This window comes from Apus apus, chromosome 21 (genome assembly GCF_020740795.1).
Source record: "Apus apus isolate bApuApu2 chromosome 21, bApuApu2.pri.cur, whole genome shotgun sequence".
NCBI classification, from domain to species: domain Eukaryota; kingdom Metazoa; phylum Chordata; class Aves; order Apodiformes; family Apodidae; genus Apus; species Apus apus.
The window spans coordinates 2003275-2017063 of record NC_067302.1 but is presented as its reverse complement, the minus strand read 5'-3'; the positions used below and the strand labels follow the sequence as shown (position 1 = coordinate 2017063).

At 43.4% G+C, this 13789-nt stretch overlaps 1 protein-coding gene and 1 non-coding gene across 8 annotated transcripts in view; both read right to left on the bottom strand.

Annotated features, from left to right (window-relative positions):
• Positions 1–13789, bottom strand: part of PUM1 (pumilio RNA binding family member 1) — an 80663-nt gene that overhangs the window by 31249 nt on the left and 35625 nt on the right. For 5 of the 7 annotated variants that reach the window (XM_051637754.1, XM_051637753.1, XM_051637757.1 and 2 more), the window contains exons 7-9: positions 12453–12723; positions 6288–6381; positions 4878–4982 (exon numbers count right to left, since the gene is read on the bottom strand). In XM_051637754.1, coding sequence (XP_051493714.1) covers positions 4878–4982; positions 6288–6381; positions 12453–12723 — 470 coding nt within the window. The remainder of the gene's footprint in view (positions 1–4877; positions 4983–6287; positions 6382–12452; positions 12724–13789) is intronic. The other 2 variants (XM_051637755.1, XM_051637758.1) reach the window with 1 other exon arrangement.
• Positions 1282–1365, bottom strand: LOC127393330 (small nucleolar RNA SNORD103/SNORD85). The gene has a single exon (XR_007891442.1). It is a non-coding gene; the product is annotated as a small nucleolar RNA SNORD103/SNORD85 (small nucleolar RNA).

Here is a 13789-nt window from a genome sequence, read left to right as displayed (position 1 = left end):
TCCTAAGGTGTAACAGTTACTCTCCTTTATTATTTTGTTTCATCGCTGTATTTCCCCCAAATTTAGGATTTTGTTGTGTTATTAACACACCTGCCCAGCTCTGTGTACAGCAGGGGGATGTTCCAAGCAGTCTGTTGTCCGACACCAGGCTCTCCAGCAATCCATGTTCAACAGTCAGATTTGTACCTCACACCAAAGCTCTGCCAGGAAATCCAACCCTTGCTGGATTCACTGTGTACCATAAGGCAGAGAAGGTGACTGGTCTGACTCTGATTTCACAGAAACCTAGACTGGTTTGGGTTGGAAGGGACCTTAAAGATCATCTAGATCCAACCCCCTGCATGGGCAGGGACACCTCCCACCAGCCCAGGCTGCTCCAAGCCCCATCCAACCTGTCCTTCAACACTGCCAGGGATGGGGCAGCCACAGCTTCCCTGGGCAACCTGGGCCAGGCTCTCACCACCCTCACACCCAAGAATTTCCTCCTCATCTCAAACCTCAATCTCCCCTCTGCTAGTTTTAATCCATCCCCCCTTGTCCTCTCCCTTCCTGCCCTTGTCCCAAGTCCCTCCCCAGCTTTCCTGGAGCCCCTTCAGGCACTGGAAGGTGCTCTAAGGTCTCCCCAGAGCCTTCTCTTCTCCAGGCTGAACACCCCCAAGTCTCTCAGTCTGTCTCCAGAGCAGAGCTGCTCTAGCCCTTGGATTATCTTTGTGGCCTCCCCTGGACTCTCTTCAGGAGCTCCAAGTCCCTCTTGTGTTGGAGGCTCCAGAACTGGAATTTCTTAAGAGCATCAAGCGCTTGTTTCTTACCTTCCAACCTGGAAACTCATGTGCAGTCGTAGCTAAAATTAAAAAACCTGCAGAAAATTAATCTGGGCCACAATGGTACTGCCTGTCCTGACCTAAGCAGCTACAAACACATCACTAATTGGTGCATTATAACCTCTTTATATGCAGTCAATGCAGCCCAGATGCCAACAGCGAGGGTGCTGCTGCACAACAGGAAAATAGCTGCAACTGCTCCATTTTATGCAAGTAATTAGTCTATGTTTGCCTTCAGGCTTCTGGAAAGTTGCTGCAATACCCTTTATCTGGGCAAAATGCAGGCATCTCTCTGAGTTATTTTAATCTCAGTTCTAATGATCAAACAAGCATAGTCTAGTTGAGGGGTTTTTTTCTAGTTAGAGGTCACTCATCAGATCTGCAAAGCCTAAAGTGCTTAAAAGAAGAAGAGACAAAGTCTTTGAAGTTTGCAGGCAGCTGGGTTTAAAAGAGGTGCAAGTCTGGCTCAGCTCACTTGAGCACATGGTGAGGCTCATTATTGAACAGTGTTCTCAGTGAGGGCAAGTGTGTCATCACTGCCAGACTTACAAAGACATGGCAAGCGTTTCTTCAGGAGATACTGCACCTGCTTTTACACTTATTAAACATACACACACAAGAAAATAAAAGCCATTCCAGTGTCTTTGAAATCAAGTATTCCCACTATTATGTCTCACACGTTGGCCACAGACACCCACAAATATTCTTTTCAAGAAACATGAGCAAGATGTGCAAGTGTGTTCTTAAGTTTTGCCTCCACACTCAGTCTCTGTAAGGAGCAGCCCTACCTGATCTCAGCAGGGACAGTCACCCTCCCTTGCCAAGGGGGGTTAGATTGGGTTTTAGGAAGGATTTCTTCACTGAAAGGGTTGTCAGGCATTGGAACAGGCTGCCTAGGGCAGTGGTGGAGTCACCATCCCTGTGGAGGTTTTTAAAAGTCGTCCATACATGGTACTAAGGGATGTGGTTTAGTTAAGGACTTCTCAGGGTTAGGTTGACAGTTGGACTTGATGAAGGTCTTTTCCAACCAAGGGAATTCTGTGATTCTGTGACCACCAGGTTAACCTGCCTCAAAACCTCATGGCTGAAAACACAAGGCTGCAAACAGCAACTTCACCAATTGCTCGGGACGTGGGAGGTGATCACACCTCCCAGTGCAGCACCCCCAGACACCCATGGAGTGCTGCTGTGTTAGGGATGGGGGTGAGAAAGATCTGAACCAATGGCTCCAGTGCAGCCCCATGCAAACCCTGCTGAGAGGAGCCCCCTCTGCATGACCCCCTGCCCCAGCAGCAGGGCCAGAGCCCACTGCACGTGCTCCCCAAAGCCCGGTCCTGGGTGATGTGGGCATGTACCCACACCTGCTGCCAGCTCTGAGCCAGCTCTGCACGGGACAGGGGGCACCACCAAGTGAAAGGGGCTTCTAAGAAACCCAAGCCTGAGAAGCACCATGCAGACACATCCAAGCCCACTCTACCTTCAGCACTGTGCTTTTCCTCTATGCCGATTATTCCAGCGTTCACTTCTCTACAAAGAACAGAAACACTTTTCTACCTGTAACCCACCACCTCAGAGGGCACCAACACTTCCCAACTTGTCCTACAAAAGGCAAGATTTCTTTCGAGTAACATCTTTCTCAAATGAGAGAAGGCAATTCCACAACACTTTTTAAAGACAGCAGATTCTTCCTCATTGCTTAAACTCCCATGTTTTTGTAGGAAGCCCTTCCCTCTGCATTCAAATTTGTTCTTTAAAATGCTACTATCACTGGGTAGAAAAGAGTACTATCACTGGGCTGGCAGTCTTACACTCATGAAAATGCTGCTGCAATGGCAGAATATTAACTGACAGAATTATCTCTGCCATAAAACACACACAAGTTTCCCCTCCTCCCTAACAGTAACTGAGCAAACTACCAACAACTCTAAACTCATTTCTTCCATCTCAAACTCCTGCGTATCCTCCCAATCTAATATTCCCCTACACATCAGGGAGGTCTTCTGACTTTATACAATACTCTAAACATCTTAATTGCCCCATGTGCCTTCAGGGCTGCAGTCAGTCACTACAGAGACAAGGCTTTCAAAACTACTCAACTCTAGATAGAAAAGGTGCTTTTCCTAAAACAAACATCAACAAGGAGTGAAGTTTGTTATCTTGCCATTTCTAGCTGTTAGGGTCCAAAGCCCAGTGAGACAGATGAAGTAACTAGCATTTCTCAGTGGTGTAACACTAAGTAACACATTATACATGCTTTTGTTTTGCTTTCAAGACTCAAAAGTTTCAAAATTTTTCAAGCAGAGATCCGGATGCCAAGTTCCAGATGCTTTAGGTATCCTGGGGTATGTTATTTCCTAGTTTAAATTTATAAGGTTCCAATCAGATATTCTGGCAGCTGCAGCTTCAATACTGCTGAGAAAAAGGAAAAAGAGTAAGTTGTTGCAAACACGTTTGCTGCTTCCTGAAAACCTGGCAGCAGGTCCATCTTCCTATGAAATCAAGCCCCTGACCTCCTGCTCCACTGAACTTCAGTGTTACTGAAGAATGAGCACTAGCTGTAGAAGCAGTGAGTTAATGCAAAAAGGCCAACCAGAATCCTCTTTTTGTGCTATTAGTTTACAAAGCAGCACTTCTGACTCTAACTGGAATTGCTAATCTTCCCCACTAAGTCCTGACTGAAGCTTCCTACTTATATCTGCCATCAAGAGTTCAGGCCATTCATTCACTGCCACACGTTCACCATCACATGATAGTTTATCAACTTCTGGACTATTAGAATATCCTTGTACTCTAGCTCTTGGCTTTCTCCCATTTAATCACAACATCCCTTGTTTGCCAACAACATGCTGCTACCTAAACTCCATCCTGCATTGTTACTATGCAATCAGCATACAAAACTCACAAAAGGCAGTAAGACTAAAGCCCATTTAATCTTGATTCTTCACATACTTCCATATGATCCACTAGAAACACCATCCAACTGGGTAACAGTTGCTGAAATCTCATTTCAGAGCTTGACCTGATACTGGCCTTAAAGCTTAAAAGCTAAGCAGGAGTTATGCAAGAGCTGTTCAACACACCAAAAAGTCACGTACCAAACCACAGAGCTATTTGACAGAGCTTTGCCTTCATGTACAACCATCTTCTTATGGTTTTGATTTGGGACAACCAGTCCCACAGTAGAAGAGATTTGCAGTGACCATACCAGCTGGAAGTGGAGCGTGGCAACAGAATGCAGGCTCCACTAAAAATCACCATTATTCTGAACTGAGCAGTTTTTCCTCTCCCAGTGGCTCATGGAGAGAAAAGCATGGGTGTAAGAGTGTTCTTCTGAAAGTACATTTTTCCTTTGCCCTCAATGCTTAGGCAAGAACTTTATGGCACACGCAGCAGAAGTTCAATGTACAACATGTTCTTCACGCTGCCTGATAAGCTGTCATCTTAAGATACAACATTTTTGGGTGAGGACAGTTGGCAAGGATTTGGAAACCAACACATGAATGTTTGGAGAAAGATCCTACATGAAGACAAGAGCCACCATCTCTGCTTGTCATATGGAAAAATGCACATTCATAAGGTAAGCTTCACAGCAGAGAGGGGATGTTTTTACCTAAAGAAACTAACAAAGCAGAAATTCTTAAACAGACCTTAGCAAAAGGGAAAAGATCTCATTTGCCAGGTGCACTGCAGTAAATCGAGCTAAACAGCAATGAGATACAATGTTCCTGGCAGAGAAACACATCCTCCATCTTTCTACCCTTTAATAACTTTATTTTTAAAGGCATCAAAACTCCAAACATGTAACAACAGTTATGTCTGCAAGTGTTTCAGATGTGCTCCATTTGTTTATACTAAACAGAGTGCCCCTACCAAGCGTTATACAAGAATTAACACATTTAATCTAAAGAAAATAGGGTTTTCAAGACAAATCCTGTTTCAACTGGCTCTCCAGAGAAACGACAAGGTACTAATATCTAATTTCCACAATCACAGATGGAAGAGCAGTTTTGGGACAGGAAACAGTCACAAATGCACAGACAACTGGAAGCATCTCACCTAATGTCGCAGCTGCCGCCAGTCCGGCTGCGTACGGGTCTGTTCCCGGCGGAGCAGCACTGATGATGTACGGGTTGGGGACAAAGGCAGCAGGAGCTAAACCTGCTGAAAACATACCTGTCAGTAAAAACAAACTTAACTGGAACTGAAGCCCTAACCAAAATACCTCTGGCTAGCTGGCTGGTGAACACAAAAGCTCAGGTTGCTTTAGTATTTTCAAGCTTTTCACAGGGAGCTTCCTCCAGGCAGTGAGGAACTCCTGTATTTCCCAGACTCTTACCAGAACAATCCACAGAGGCTGTAATTTACAGAGAAGAAACCCAATTCCATGGATGCAATGTCCCACAAGGAAAGCTGAAGTGGTAAAATAGCCTGTACACAATACCCAGCCTGGCTCAGGTATCTCTGCGCTGCAGACACACCCTTACTGTTTAGGTGACTATTAGCACCAGTTATATGGAGCATGATTTAATTGCTTGCTACTATTCTGTACTTCCTGTAGCAAGTTAACCAAGAACCAATTTACCCGACTTCCTGACTTCATGCCATCTACACAATTAATTAGTTTGGAAGGAGCTCAGGAGTGTACAGGCACCACCACAGGGCACTGTCACTGCCATGCAGGCACCATCTTCCTTTGCAAGGAAACAGTTTAATCATTAGAGAAATTACTGTGGGTGGGAGGGGGTGCAGAGGGAAGGTGAAGGGGAGTTGAGTTAAAAAGCTAAATAATTTTAATTCAGGTTTACCACTGAACTCCAATAAGCACACAAGTGCACTGCACAGAGCTGGAGAGCCCCAAAACATTTGTATTGGGCTTTTGGTAGGAAGAACTACCACTTAAATTGCTTATCGTGATAAAAATGTTTAAGATAGTTCAAGTCCAATCATCCCCAAGCAGCCCTTCTACAGCCCTCCTGTTTTAATATGCACAGGATTAAGTGCTTCCTTCCAAGTTAATCTATACTCTTTTAATAATACTGTATTTGCATAAATTCCATCTTTAAATTAAAGTCAGACCCCATGCAGCTAAACCACAGGACACACTTTCAGGTGTACATTGAATTGTGCATTTTTCCCTCACTTCTCTCACCTTAATTCATGCCTCACTCAGAGCAAGTACTTCAAAACACTCTCATTACTGAGCAGCACTCTTGACAAGGGGAAGAGTGTCATTCCTGCCAGACAGGAATGCTCTAGAGCTTTTCAAGTGTGCAAGAGATACCCCCAGAATATTTCAAGCAGATCTTCCAACACGATACTTCTGCCTGCGTGTTGATGACCAGCTGCAAAAAACACATTTAGGATTCTCTAAAACTTACTGATCCTTTTTCCCCTCCTGTTTTCCCAATGTATACTGAGGACTAACAGAAGTCTAATCAAATAGAAGGTATTCAATGCAAGACTTACCTATGTGAGGCTGGTGGGCAGCTGCCAAGGCATACTGCTGCTGCTGTGCTGCTGTGAGCTGCTGAACAGCAAGTGCATTGGGTCTTTGGAACAACTGGAGGGACAAAAGCACAAAGATGGTCCTTTACTCATGCTCAAAAAACATCCTCTTCCTTCCTTTTCAAGCAGTTCCTTACACTAGATTTATTTTCAGCCACTAGATTTCTATGACAGACACTCCTCTTTCAAGGGAAGCATTTCAAAGGAAATTGAAAAAAACGTAAAACTCTTTGAAATCAATTGCCCATGATAAACCACCTATTAAAAAAAAAAGAAAGAAAGAAAGAAAAAAACTGAAAAAAATGTCTTTCTGAAGTGCAGCTAAACCACAGCCAGGGTTTTCTCTGTACAATGCCTGAAAGCCATTTTTTACCCAGCTTCTCCTCAAATAGCCCCAAACTGCAGCCTGTGGATGGTCAGTAGCTGCCATGAGCACTTCCAAATCTAACCACCAGCAAGTACAGTGAAATCCCAGTTACACCAGTGGACAACCCATGCCCCCTGTCTGCAGGGGCCAGGCAGGCAGGCTGTGGAGCCCGCATCTCGAGGGAGATGATCCCACCAAGACGACCTCAGAGCCATCCCAAGAGCCATCTGATGGGATGCCAGCCTCAGGAGCTCACAAACTCCAGGACAAAATCCTTCCTTTACCTGCCAACCTTCCACCTCCAGCATCTCCTGTGGGAGGCCAGGCAAGGAGCGTGAACTCTTCTTTGACCACAGACAGAAACCAGACCTGGGGACTTTTTGGTTAAGTCATCCAAAGCATACACAAGTTCAGCAGCTCACCACAATCTTAGGGAGCACTGGGCAATATTCCTGAGAACAGTCATTCTCAGTAAGAAGGAAAAAAAATATATGATTACACTAATTTTTGAAGAAAAAGTATTTTTGCTTTAGAGTTTGTTTTTACATTCACTCCAGGTCCTTCCTAAGCTTACTTCCCCAGCTTCCTATGCCAGAGCACATGCCTCTACCTAAGTGAAACACTCCCTGAATCAATCATTAGCAGACCAACTCTCAGCTCTAATTAAAACATTTAAGGGTACACAAGCTGAACAGCCACTCTGAAACTATCCAGGAGCAATGTTCATCCCCATTTACTTCCCAAAGTGATCATTTCTGAGGTGTGAACTACACCACAAACTGCTGTGAGAAATGTTTTCTCTCTCCACTCACTTGGAAAAAATTGGTCTAAATGCTATACAATTTTCACACCTATTATCTCTGCCCTCCTTTCAGACAAGTGAGCTACTTCAGCTGTCAGAACCAGCAATAATAATCCCACCCAAATTTTTGGCAGAAACTCACAAGCATCAAAAAGCAGGGAATTATTTAGAAAATTAGGGGTGATTTTTATAGGCAAAAATTGGAGTCGGTTCTCCTGAGAGCAGGATGAGCAAGAGCACTGCTTAGGTAGAAAACATGAAATAGGTAGGTGATACACTACCTCTATTTTCTTCTCTTTTTACAAGTTCAAGAGGAGGAAAAATAACATGTAAGGGCTCAGTGTCAGATGGAAGATGTGGAACTCGGGGGATCCAGAACTGATCTTCTATGTGACAACAACCTGATCACAACTGTTTTCCCCAAAGCCTGCTCGCCCCTGAAGATGTTGGGGCTTTTATGGAGCTACTTATGGAGCAACATGTCAAATCCATAGTTATGTTATCACCTCCCCAGGCCTAACAGGAGGGCTGTAAAGCATTCCTAGAAGTCTTTATGCAGAACACACCTCTGTTTTATTTTTTTAAACACATCACTCAACAACACTTCATGCTTATGCCCAGTTGAGTGCGTGTAATCTTTGTTAATACACCATCTGTCATAAGTAGCTGGATCAAATGCTCTACTGACATCTCTTAGTTTAGAAAAAGGACATCGTGGACAAGGTGACCTACAGAAAATGGAATGAGGAATACTGGCTCTGTAGGACTCTCCAGCAGCATCTCATTCACTAATCAGCATCAGAAGATATGGAAAAAAAAACCTACATATCCCCTAAACTGCTGATAGGAATACATCTAGAACAGCTGCCCTTGTTTTTGTGGTCTACTTTTGTATTGAGTCCTTCAGCTGCAAATTCTTCACCAAAATCTTTACTTTTCATATTGTTTTGCATCCCCAGGATCTGTTTTTCCAGTCTATTAATGTGTATTCTGACAAGGTGAACAGTAGAGGAAAAAGCTAAATTAGTTGCCTGTCTTGAGGGCAAAAAAACACTTATCTCCCCTGAAAATACTTTTTCTTGTGCTCAGTTTACACGTGTGATGACTTCCACACCTCCCGAATGCATCTCAATGATCCATTTTTAAGTTAGAAGTACTAGCAAAAAAATACACAGCTACTGAAAGCATGAATATTTCACTTGCTGCTGCTGTATTTTTTGTCTGCTCACTCTCTCCCTCTCTTGTGAGCACAGCTGATGACTGCTAAATTTGCCTTTCAGACATACAAGCACCCACACTAGCTTTGTGCATTTTCCTTCTGCTGCAATCAAGCCACAGTATCCAAAACGTTCTGCTGTCAGCAGCTGTTAAAAGAGTCTACCTGAAGGCTCAAGGAGGGAGATTGAAAAGATACTCCTTTACCTAAAATTCCTGGTATTACAGAAGGGAGGAATAAGGAACAGGCTGGGAAGAGTCCTTTCATCTGCTCTAGAAAACCTCCAAGAGTATGTCTGCATCCTCAAGCCAAGGTAACCTAAGGACCTCCTCTCAAATTTTTATGGAGTTTCCCTTCCAAAGAAAGGTCAGATAAAGGCTGGTATCTAAGCAAAGGACTGAGGCAGTGACTCAAATCAGTGACCTCTCCTTCTGCCTGCTTTCAATTGCCATTGCTGCAAGCCTGCAGGAACTGCAAACAGCTCAAACCTTCTGCAGCTGCAGATTTCCTTCTGCTTGTAGCACACACGGAAGCAGAGCCAACAAAAACGATTACAATTTCAGGCTGTACTTAGCCAGATAAGCCCCTACACCACAGGAGCTCTGGGAATCATCATCATCTCTACGTATTTAATAACTCTGCCTTATTAAAGCCTCAATGCACTGCTTCCATCTGCTAACAGCAGAGACCTGTGCTCCAGAAAACAAAGAGCAAAAAACAAAAACTCCAATAATAGCTCTTCTGTCATCTTATTTGGGACATTACTGCATATGCAAACAAGAATTAGCTTTCTATCAGTACTAAACTGTGGTCTCCAGTAGGTGGTAAAATGGAAAAGAACTCTCTTTAACAGGAATATTAACTGGAATTTACCAAGTGAGGCTGAAGTTTTAAAAATGCATGCATGGAGCATTTTAGCCTATTAGAAATCACATCTAGAATGAAAACCTACAATTGACACAGTTTCAGAGGAGCTCAGTGGGATCACCTGACACTTCACAAAACAAGACTATTTTCCCTCTCTCCCATGTGTACACAAATGAGGCACCATTTGCAACATGCGGGTTCATCCAGGGAATGACAAGAAACCAGAACATCACATCTGCACTATGCAGTTATGGGACCCATGTAAGATTACATTTCCATAAGCCAGTTTCTGCTGCAATATAAACATCTGACATCTCTAATCAGATTACACGTGGTTAAGACCTTCCCGTCTTAATATTGCTTTTAGCTGCACTCGTTTGTAATCCCTTCAAAGTAGATGTCACTTCCCAACGGACTGAGAAAGACACTTTAACAGATGAGATCCTTTTGTTCAGGACATTTTTCCTTCTGACAACTGAATGGAGAAGACTAAACTGCCAAAAAACAGATTCCTTTCACACAGGCTACAACTGGCAGGCAGCAAACACCACAAAATGCTGGCTGCTGGGTATCACATATTAAGAATTGAATTTCTGAGTTAGCTTCCAACAGCACCCCAAAAATGCCTGAAAGTTTGCAGGGGGGAGATGAAAAAAATTTTAAAAATTTAAAACCTGTGAATATGGGTGTGAGGTGCTAAAATAGGGAAAATCTCTTATTTGTATATGTCTTGAAAAATACTAATTTAGAGAGAAAGGGATTTAAAAGTTAAAACCTCCATCTTTTATATTTGATAAAGAATTTTAGAAGTAAAAAAATTGATATATATAAGTACAAAAATAACTCTTATCTCAATCAAAAAATAGATAGGTGTAAATATTTAAGTCTAACAGATATAATTCTAAACAGACATCTTACTTTAGAGGGACAGGTCAAAAAAAAAACACCTGGGTCTAGTGTAAGGTGGCCCTGCAGGGAGGTTGGAAGCTGAGGATCTTTAAGGTCCCTTTCAACTTTAACAATTCTCTGATTCTATGATTCTAAGCAACCAGACAGAAGGCTGAGCAAGGTCCTGCTGCAGTGACACACGTGCACAGAGAGGTCACGTTTGGCAGGAGAGTGAATCTTTATCTTTACTACAGCCCTTACACAAGCCTGTCATTTGCATTTACTGGAGGTGTCAGCAGCTATTCCAACAAGGCTGAACCTTTAAGAGTAACAGACCTTATTGACCAGCCCAGCCTGCTTATTCTCAGCACGACCAGGAGCTGAGCACCACAGAGGGAGAGGGGGGCTCACAGCCCCCAGCCCACCCTTGCCCCTCCAACATCCACCCTTTAGGAGACAAGACAGAACTGCAGCTCCCCCAGCAACCCAGGAGAAAGTTGTAAGCGTGATGATACGGGGGAGACATCAGCTCTACATGGTTCCACTTCATATAAAGGAAAGAAAAACAAAGCAGACCTGTCTACAGGGTCAGCCAGAGCCTGTGCTGCCATCACCCCTGAAACCAGCAGGCTTCCCAGCTCAGCCTCCCTCCAAGAGTTCTTAGCCCTACTAGCCAGGCACAAACTGTGTGCCATTTTAAATCCTAATTTTTAAAGCCTGGATGAAACAAATAAAAACTACTTGAACCTACAAATGAGCCTTCATGTAAACAGAAAACACCAGCAAAATGCAAATTACAGGCTTCACACTCCTGCAATTATCTTCTCATATCTAATGGTGCTTTAAAAAGCAGTTCACTTATTTAGCTCTAACACAGTTTTTTTTAAAAATACATGTTTTAATGTTTGAAAGTAATTCTTGCATTCAAGGTCCTACACTAGAGTGCAACAAAGACTTGAAACTAGCCTTTTTTTTTTCTTTTTGAACTATACAGCAGCTATTTAGTTTAATCATTAAAAATTTTTCGATCATTAACCTCCCAAACATACCATAAAACAACCGATGAAGCTATAACACAGATATTTACATTGCTTGAAAGACTATGATAACTCTCTCAAGGTGGGCCTTTAGCACAAACTTGGCAACAGCCATTCCCCAGTAGAGTGCCAACAGGCTGTTTTACTGAAAAAGATCAGATATTTCAGGAAACCCAGGGCTAGTTACATGCTCTTGTAATCAGCTACAACAAAGGATTTGATTCTTCTTTGAGGGATATCACAGTTACAAAAGAAAGGTAATAAAAGTTTACAATTGTTACCCAAACTAGCAGGAACAAGAGTGGATTACAAGTTGCTGGTTGGATCTGGGCTTGGCATTCAAAAGGAGCCAACAGCAAAACAAGGAACTGCCTCATTTGTCTGGGATGAGAAGCTAGGGCTGCTTGTGTGGGAGAAAAGGTCAAACAAACCCGCTGGGCTGAGGTAAAAGTTTGGTAGCACTGGACTCTGAACTCGGGTTTTAAAGCATGCTCCAGTGCAAGCAAGGGAGTTTAAACTCATTATTCCTTCAGCCTGCTCCAGTTCAGTACTGCAGGGATCCCAAAGCAAGGCTGCAACACCAAGGCTGGACAGTCGTTTGACCTTTACATCATTTTATGGGCTTGAGGATGGTTTTGGTTTTGTTGGTTTTCTTTGGCTTGTTTAGCAGGTTTTACTAATTTAAAGCTCTTCTCTAATGCAAACCCACTGTAGCTAAAAATTACTAATACACAGAAACGTGCTGTTGATAACTGCTGTTTATTACAGGTCCTTTATGCTGCTCAGGTGGCCATGTTAAGTAGAACTACCTGCAGATGGCAGAGATGATGAAACCATCCCAAAAGTTCATCCCTCTCACCAAGACAAAAGTCTGAGCTCACACTAACCCCATGACAACTCTCCTGGAGGAACTGGAGCAGGAAGGCAGGACCAGTGGCTGACACTTTACCTGCTGTTGGGAATTGTAATCGAAGAGCCCCACGGTGGCTGCGGCCGAGTCCACAGGTACTTGAGTGCCAGAATAATCAAACTGAAGAGGCTCCATGCCAACGTGCTCCATGGGATCCAGCGGGACACTCTGGGACTCAATGTTGGAGAAATCCTCCACTGGCTTGGCACCATTAGTACTGGCCAGTTGGGCTAAGCCCTCTGATCCATTCTGGTTTGGACCCAGGAGATCGACTTCACTAGCAGAGTTCTGGCAGTTACCAGGTGTACGGCTGGGCATAAAGAAAAGATACTTGTCACTAAGCACGTCCACTGAACAGTGTCACAGCACTGATTAACAGCAACAGACACCAGCACTCACCAGAAGTGCTTGTAGATGTTGTGATAAAGGGGAAAAAAAACAGAGGGTCTGAAATAGCTCCTTAAATTAATTCTACCAAACAATTCATGTATTTAAAAACAAACAAACAAACAAAAAAAACAACCCACAAAACCCCCAGCCCCCCTGCCTCAATGAATTGTTAAAATACAAGTATGGAGAAATTTCAGCTTCTTGTTTCTCTCAATTGAGGAGAGTCAGCCATAACAAGCCAGGACTTCAGAAATGCTAACCTTATTTCTTCATAAAGCTCTTTGGTAATCATTAACCAGGTAATACTCTGGCACGGTACCTCACCTGAAACCTTCCTAAAGTAGGTGCCCTGGCTTCCTGGTTACTTAACAGAAGTGCTGGACTCAAGTGGGACATGGTTCATCCCAACACAAGGGCCAGCAGGACAGCCCTCATAGCAAATTTATTTTGCTTCTAATTTCCCCTGCGTGTCAACACAAGACATGGTGAGCAGGTAAAACAGCAAGAAATACAAATGCATTGATGACACGAATAGCCACAATTTCTGAAGGCTTTAATCACTTGAGAGCTACAAGAAATAAGTTCAAAACCCCACCTATAATTTAGACTAGTATATAAGCAGAGTCCACATCTTCAGAGATGTTTCCTTAGGAATCCTACACAGAGTAATTAAAAACAGGTATGAAAATAAAACAAGGTTACAATATAATCTAGAGGGACCTGGACGAGCTGGACAAGTGGGCCCAGGTAAACCTCATGAGGTTTTGTTGTCCTGCTCCTGGAAAACCAGAGACATCAATACAGACTTGTGGAAGACCTGATAGAGAGCAGCCCTGTGAAAAAAGACCTGGGGATACTAGTGGATCAAAACCTGGAGATGAGCCACGAATGAGCAATTGCAGCCCAGAAGGCCAAGTACATCCTGGGATGCATCAAAAGAAATGTGGCCACCAGATCAGGTTGTCCAGCCTGAAGAGGAGGATACC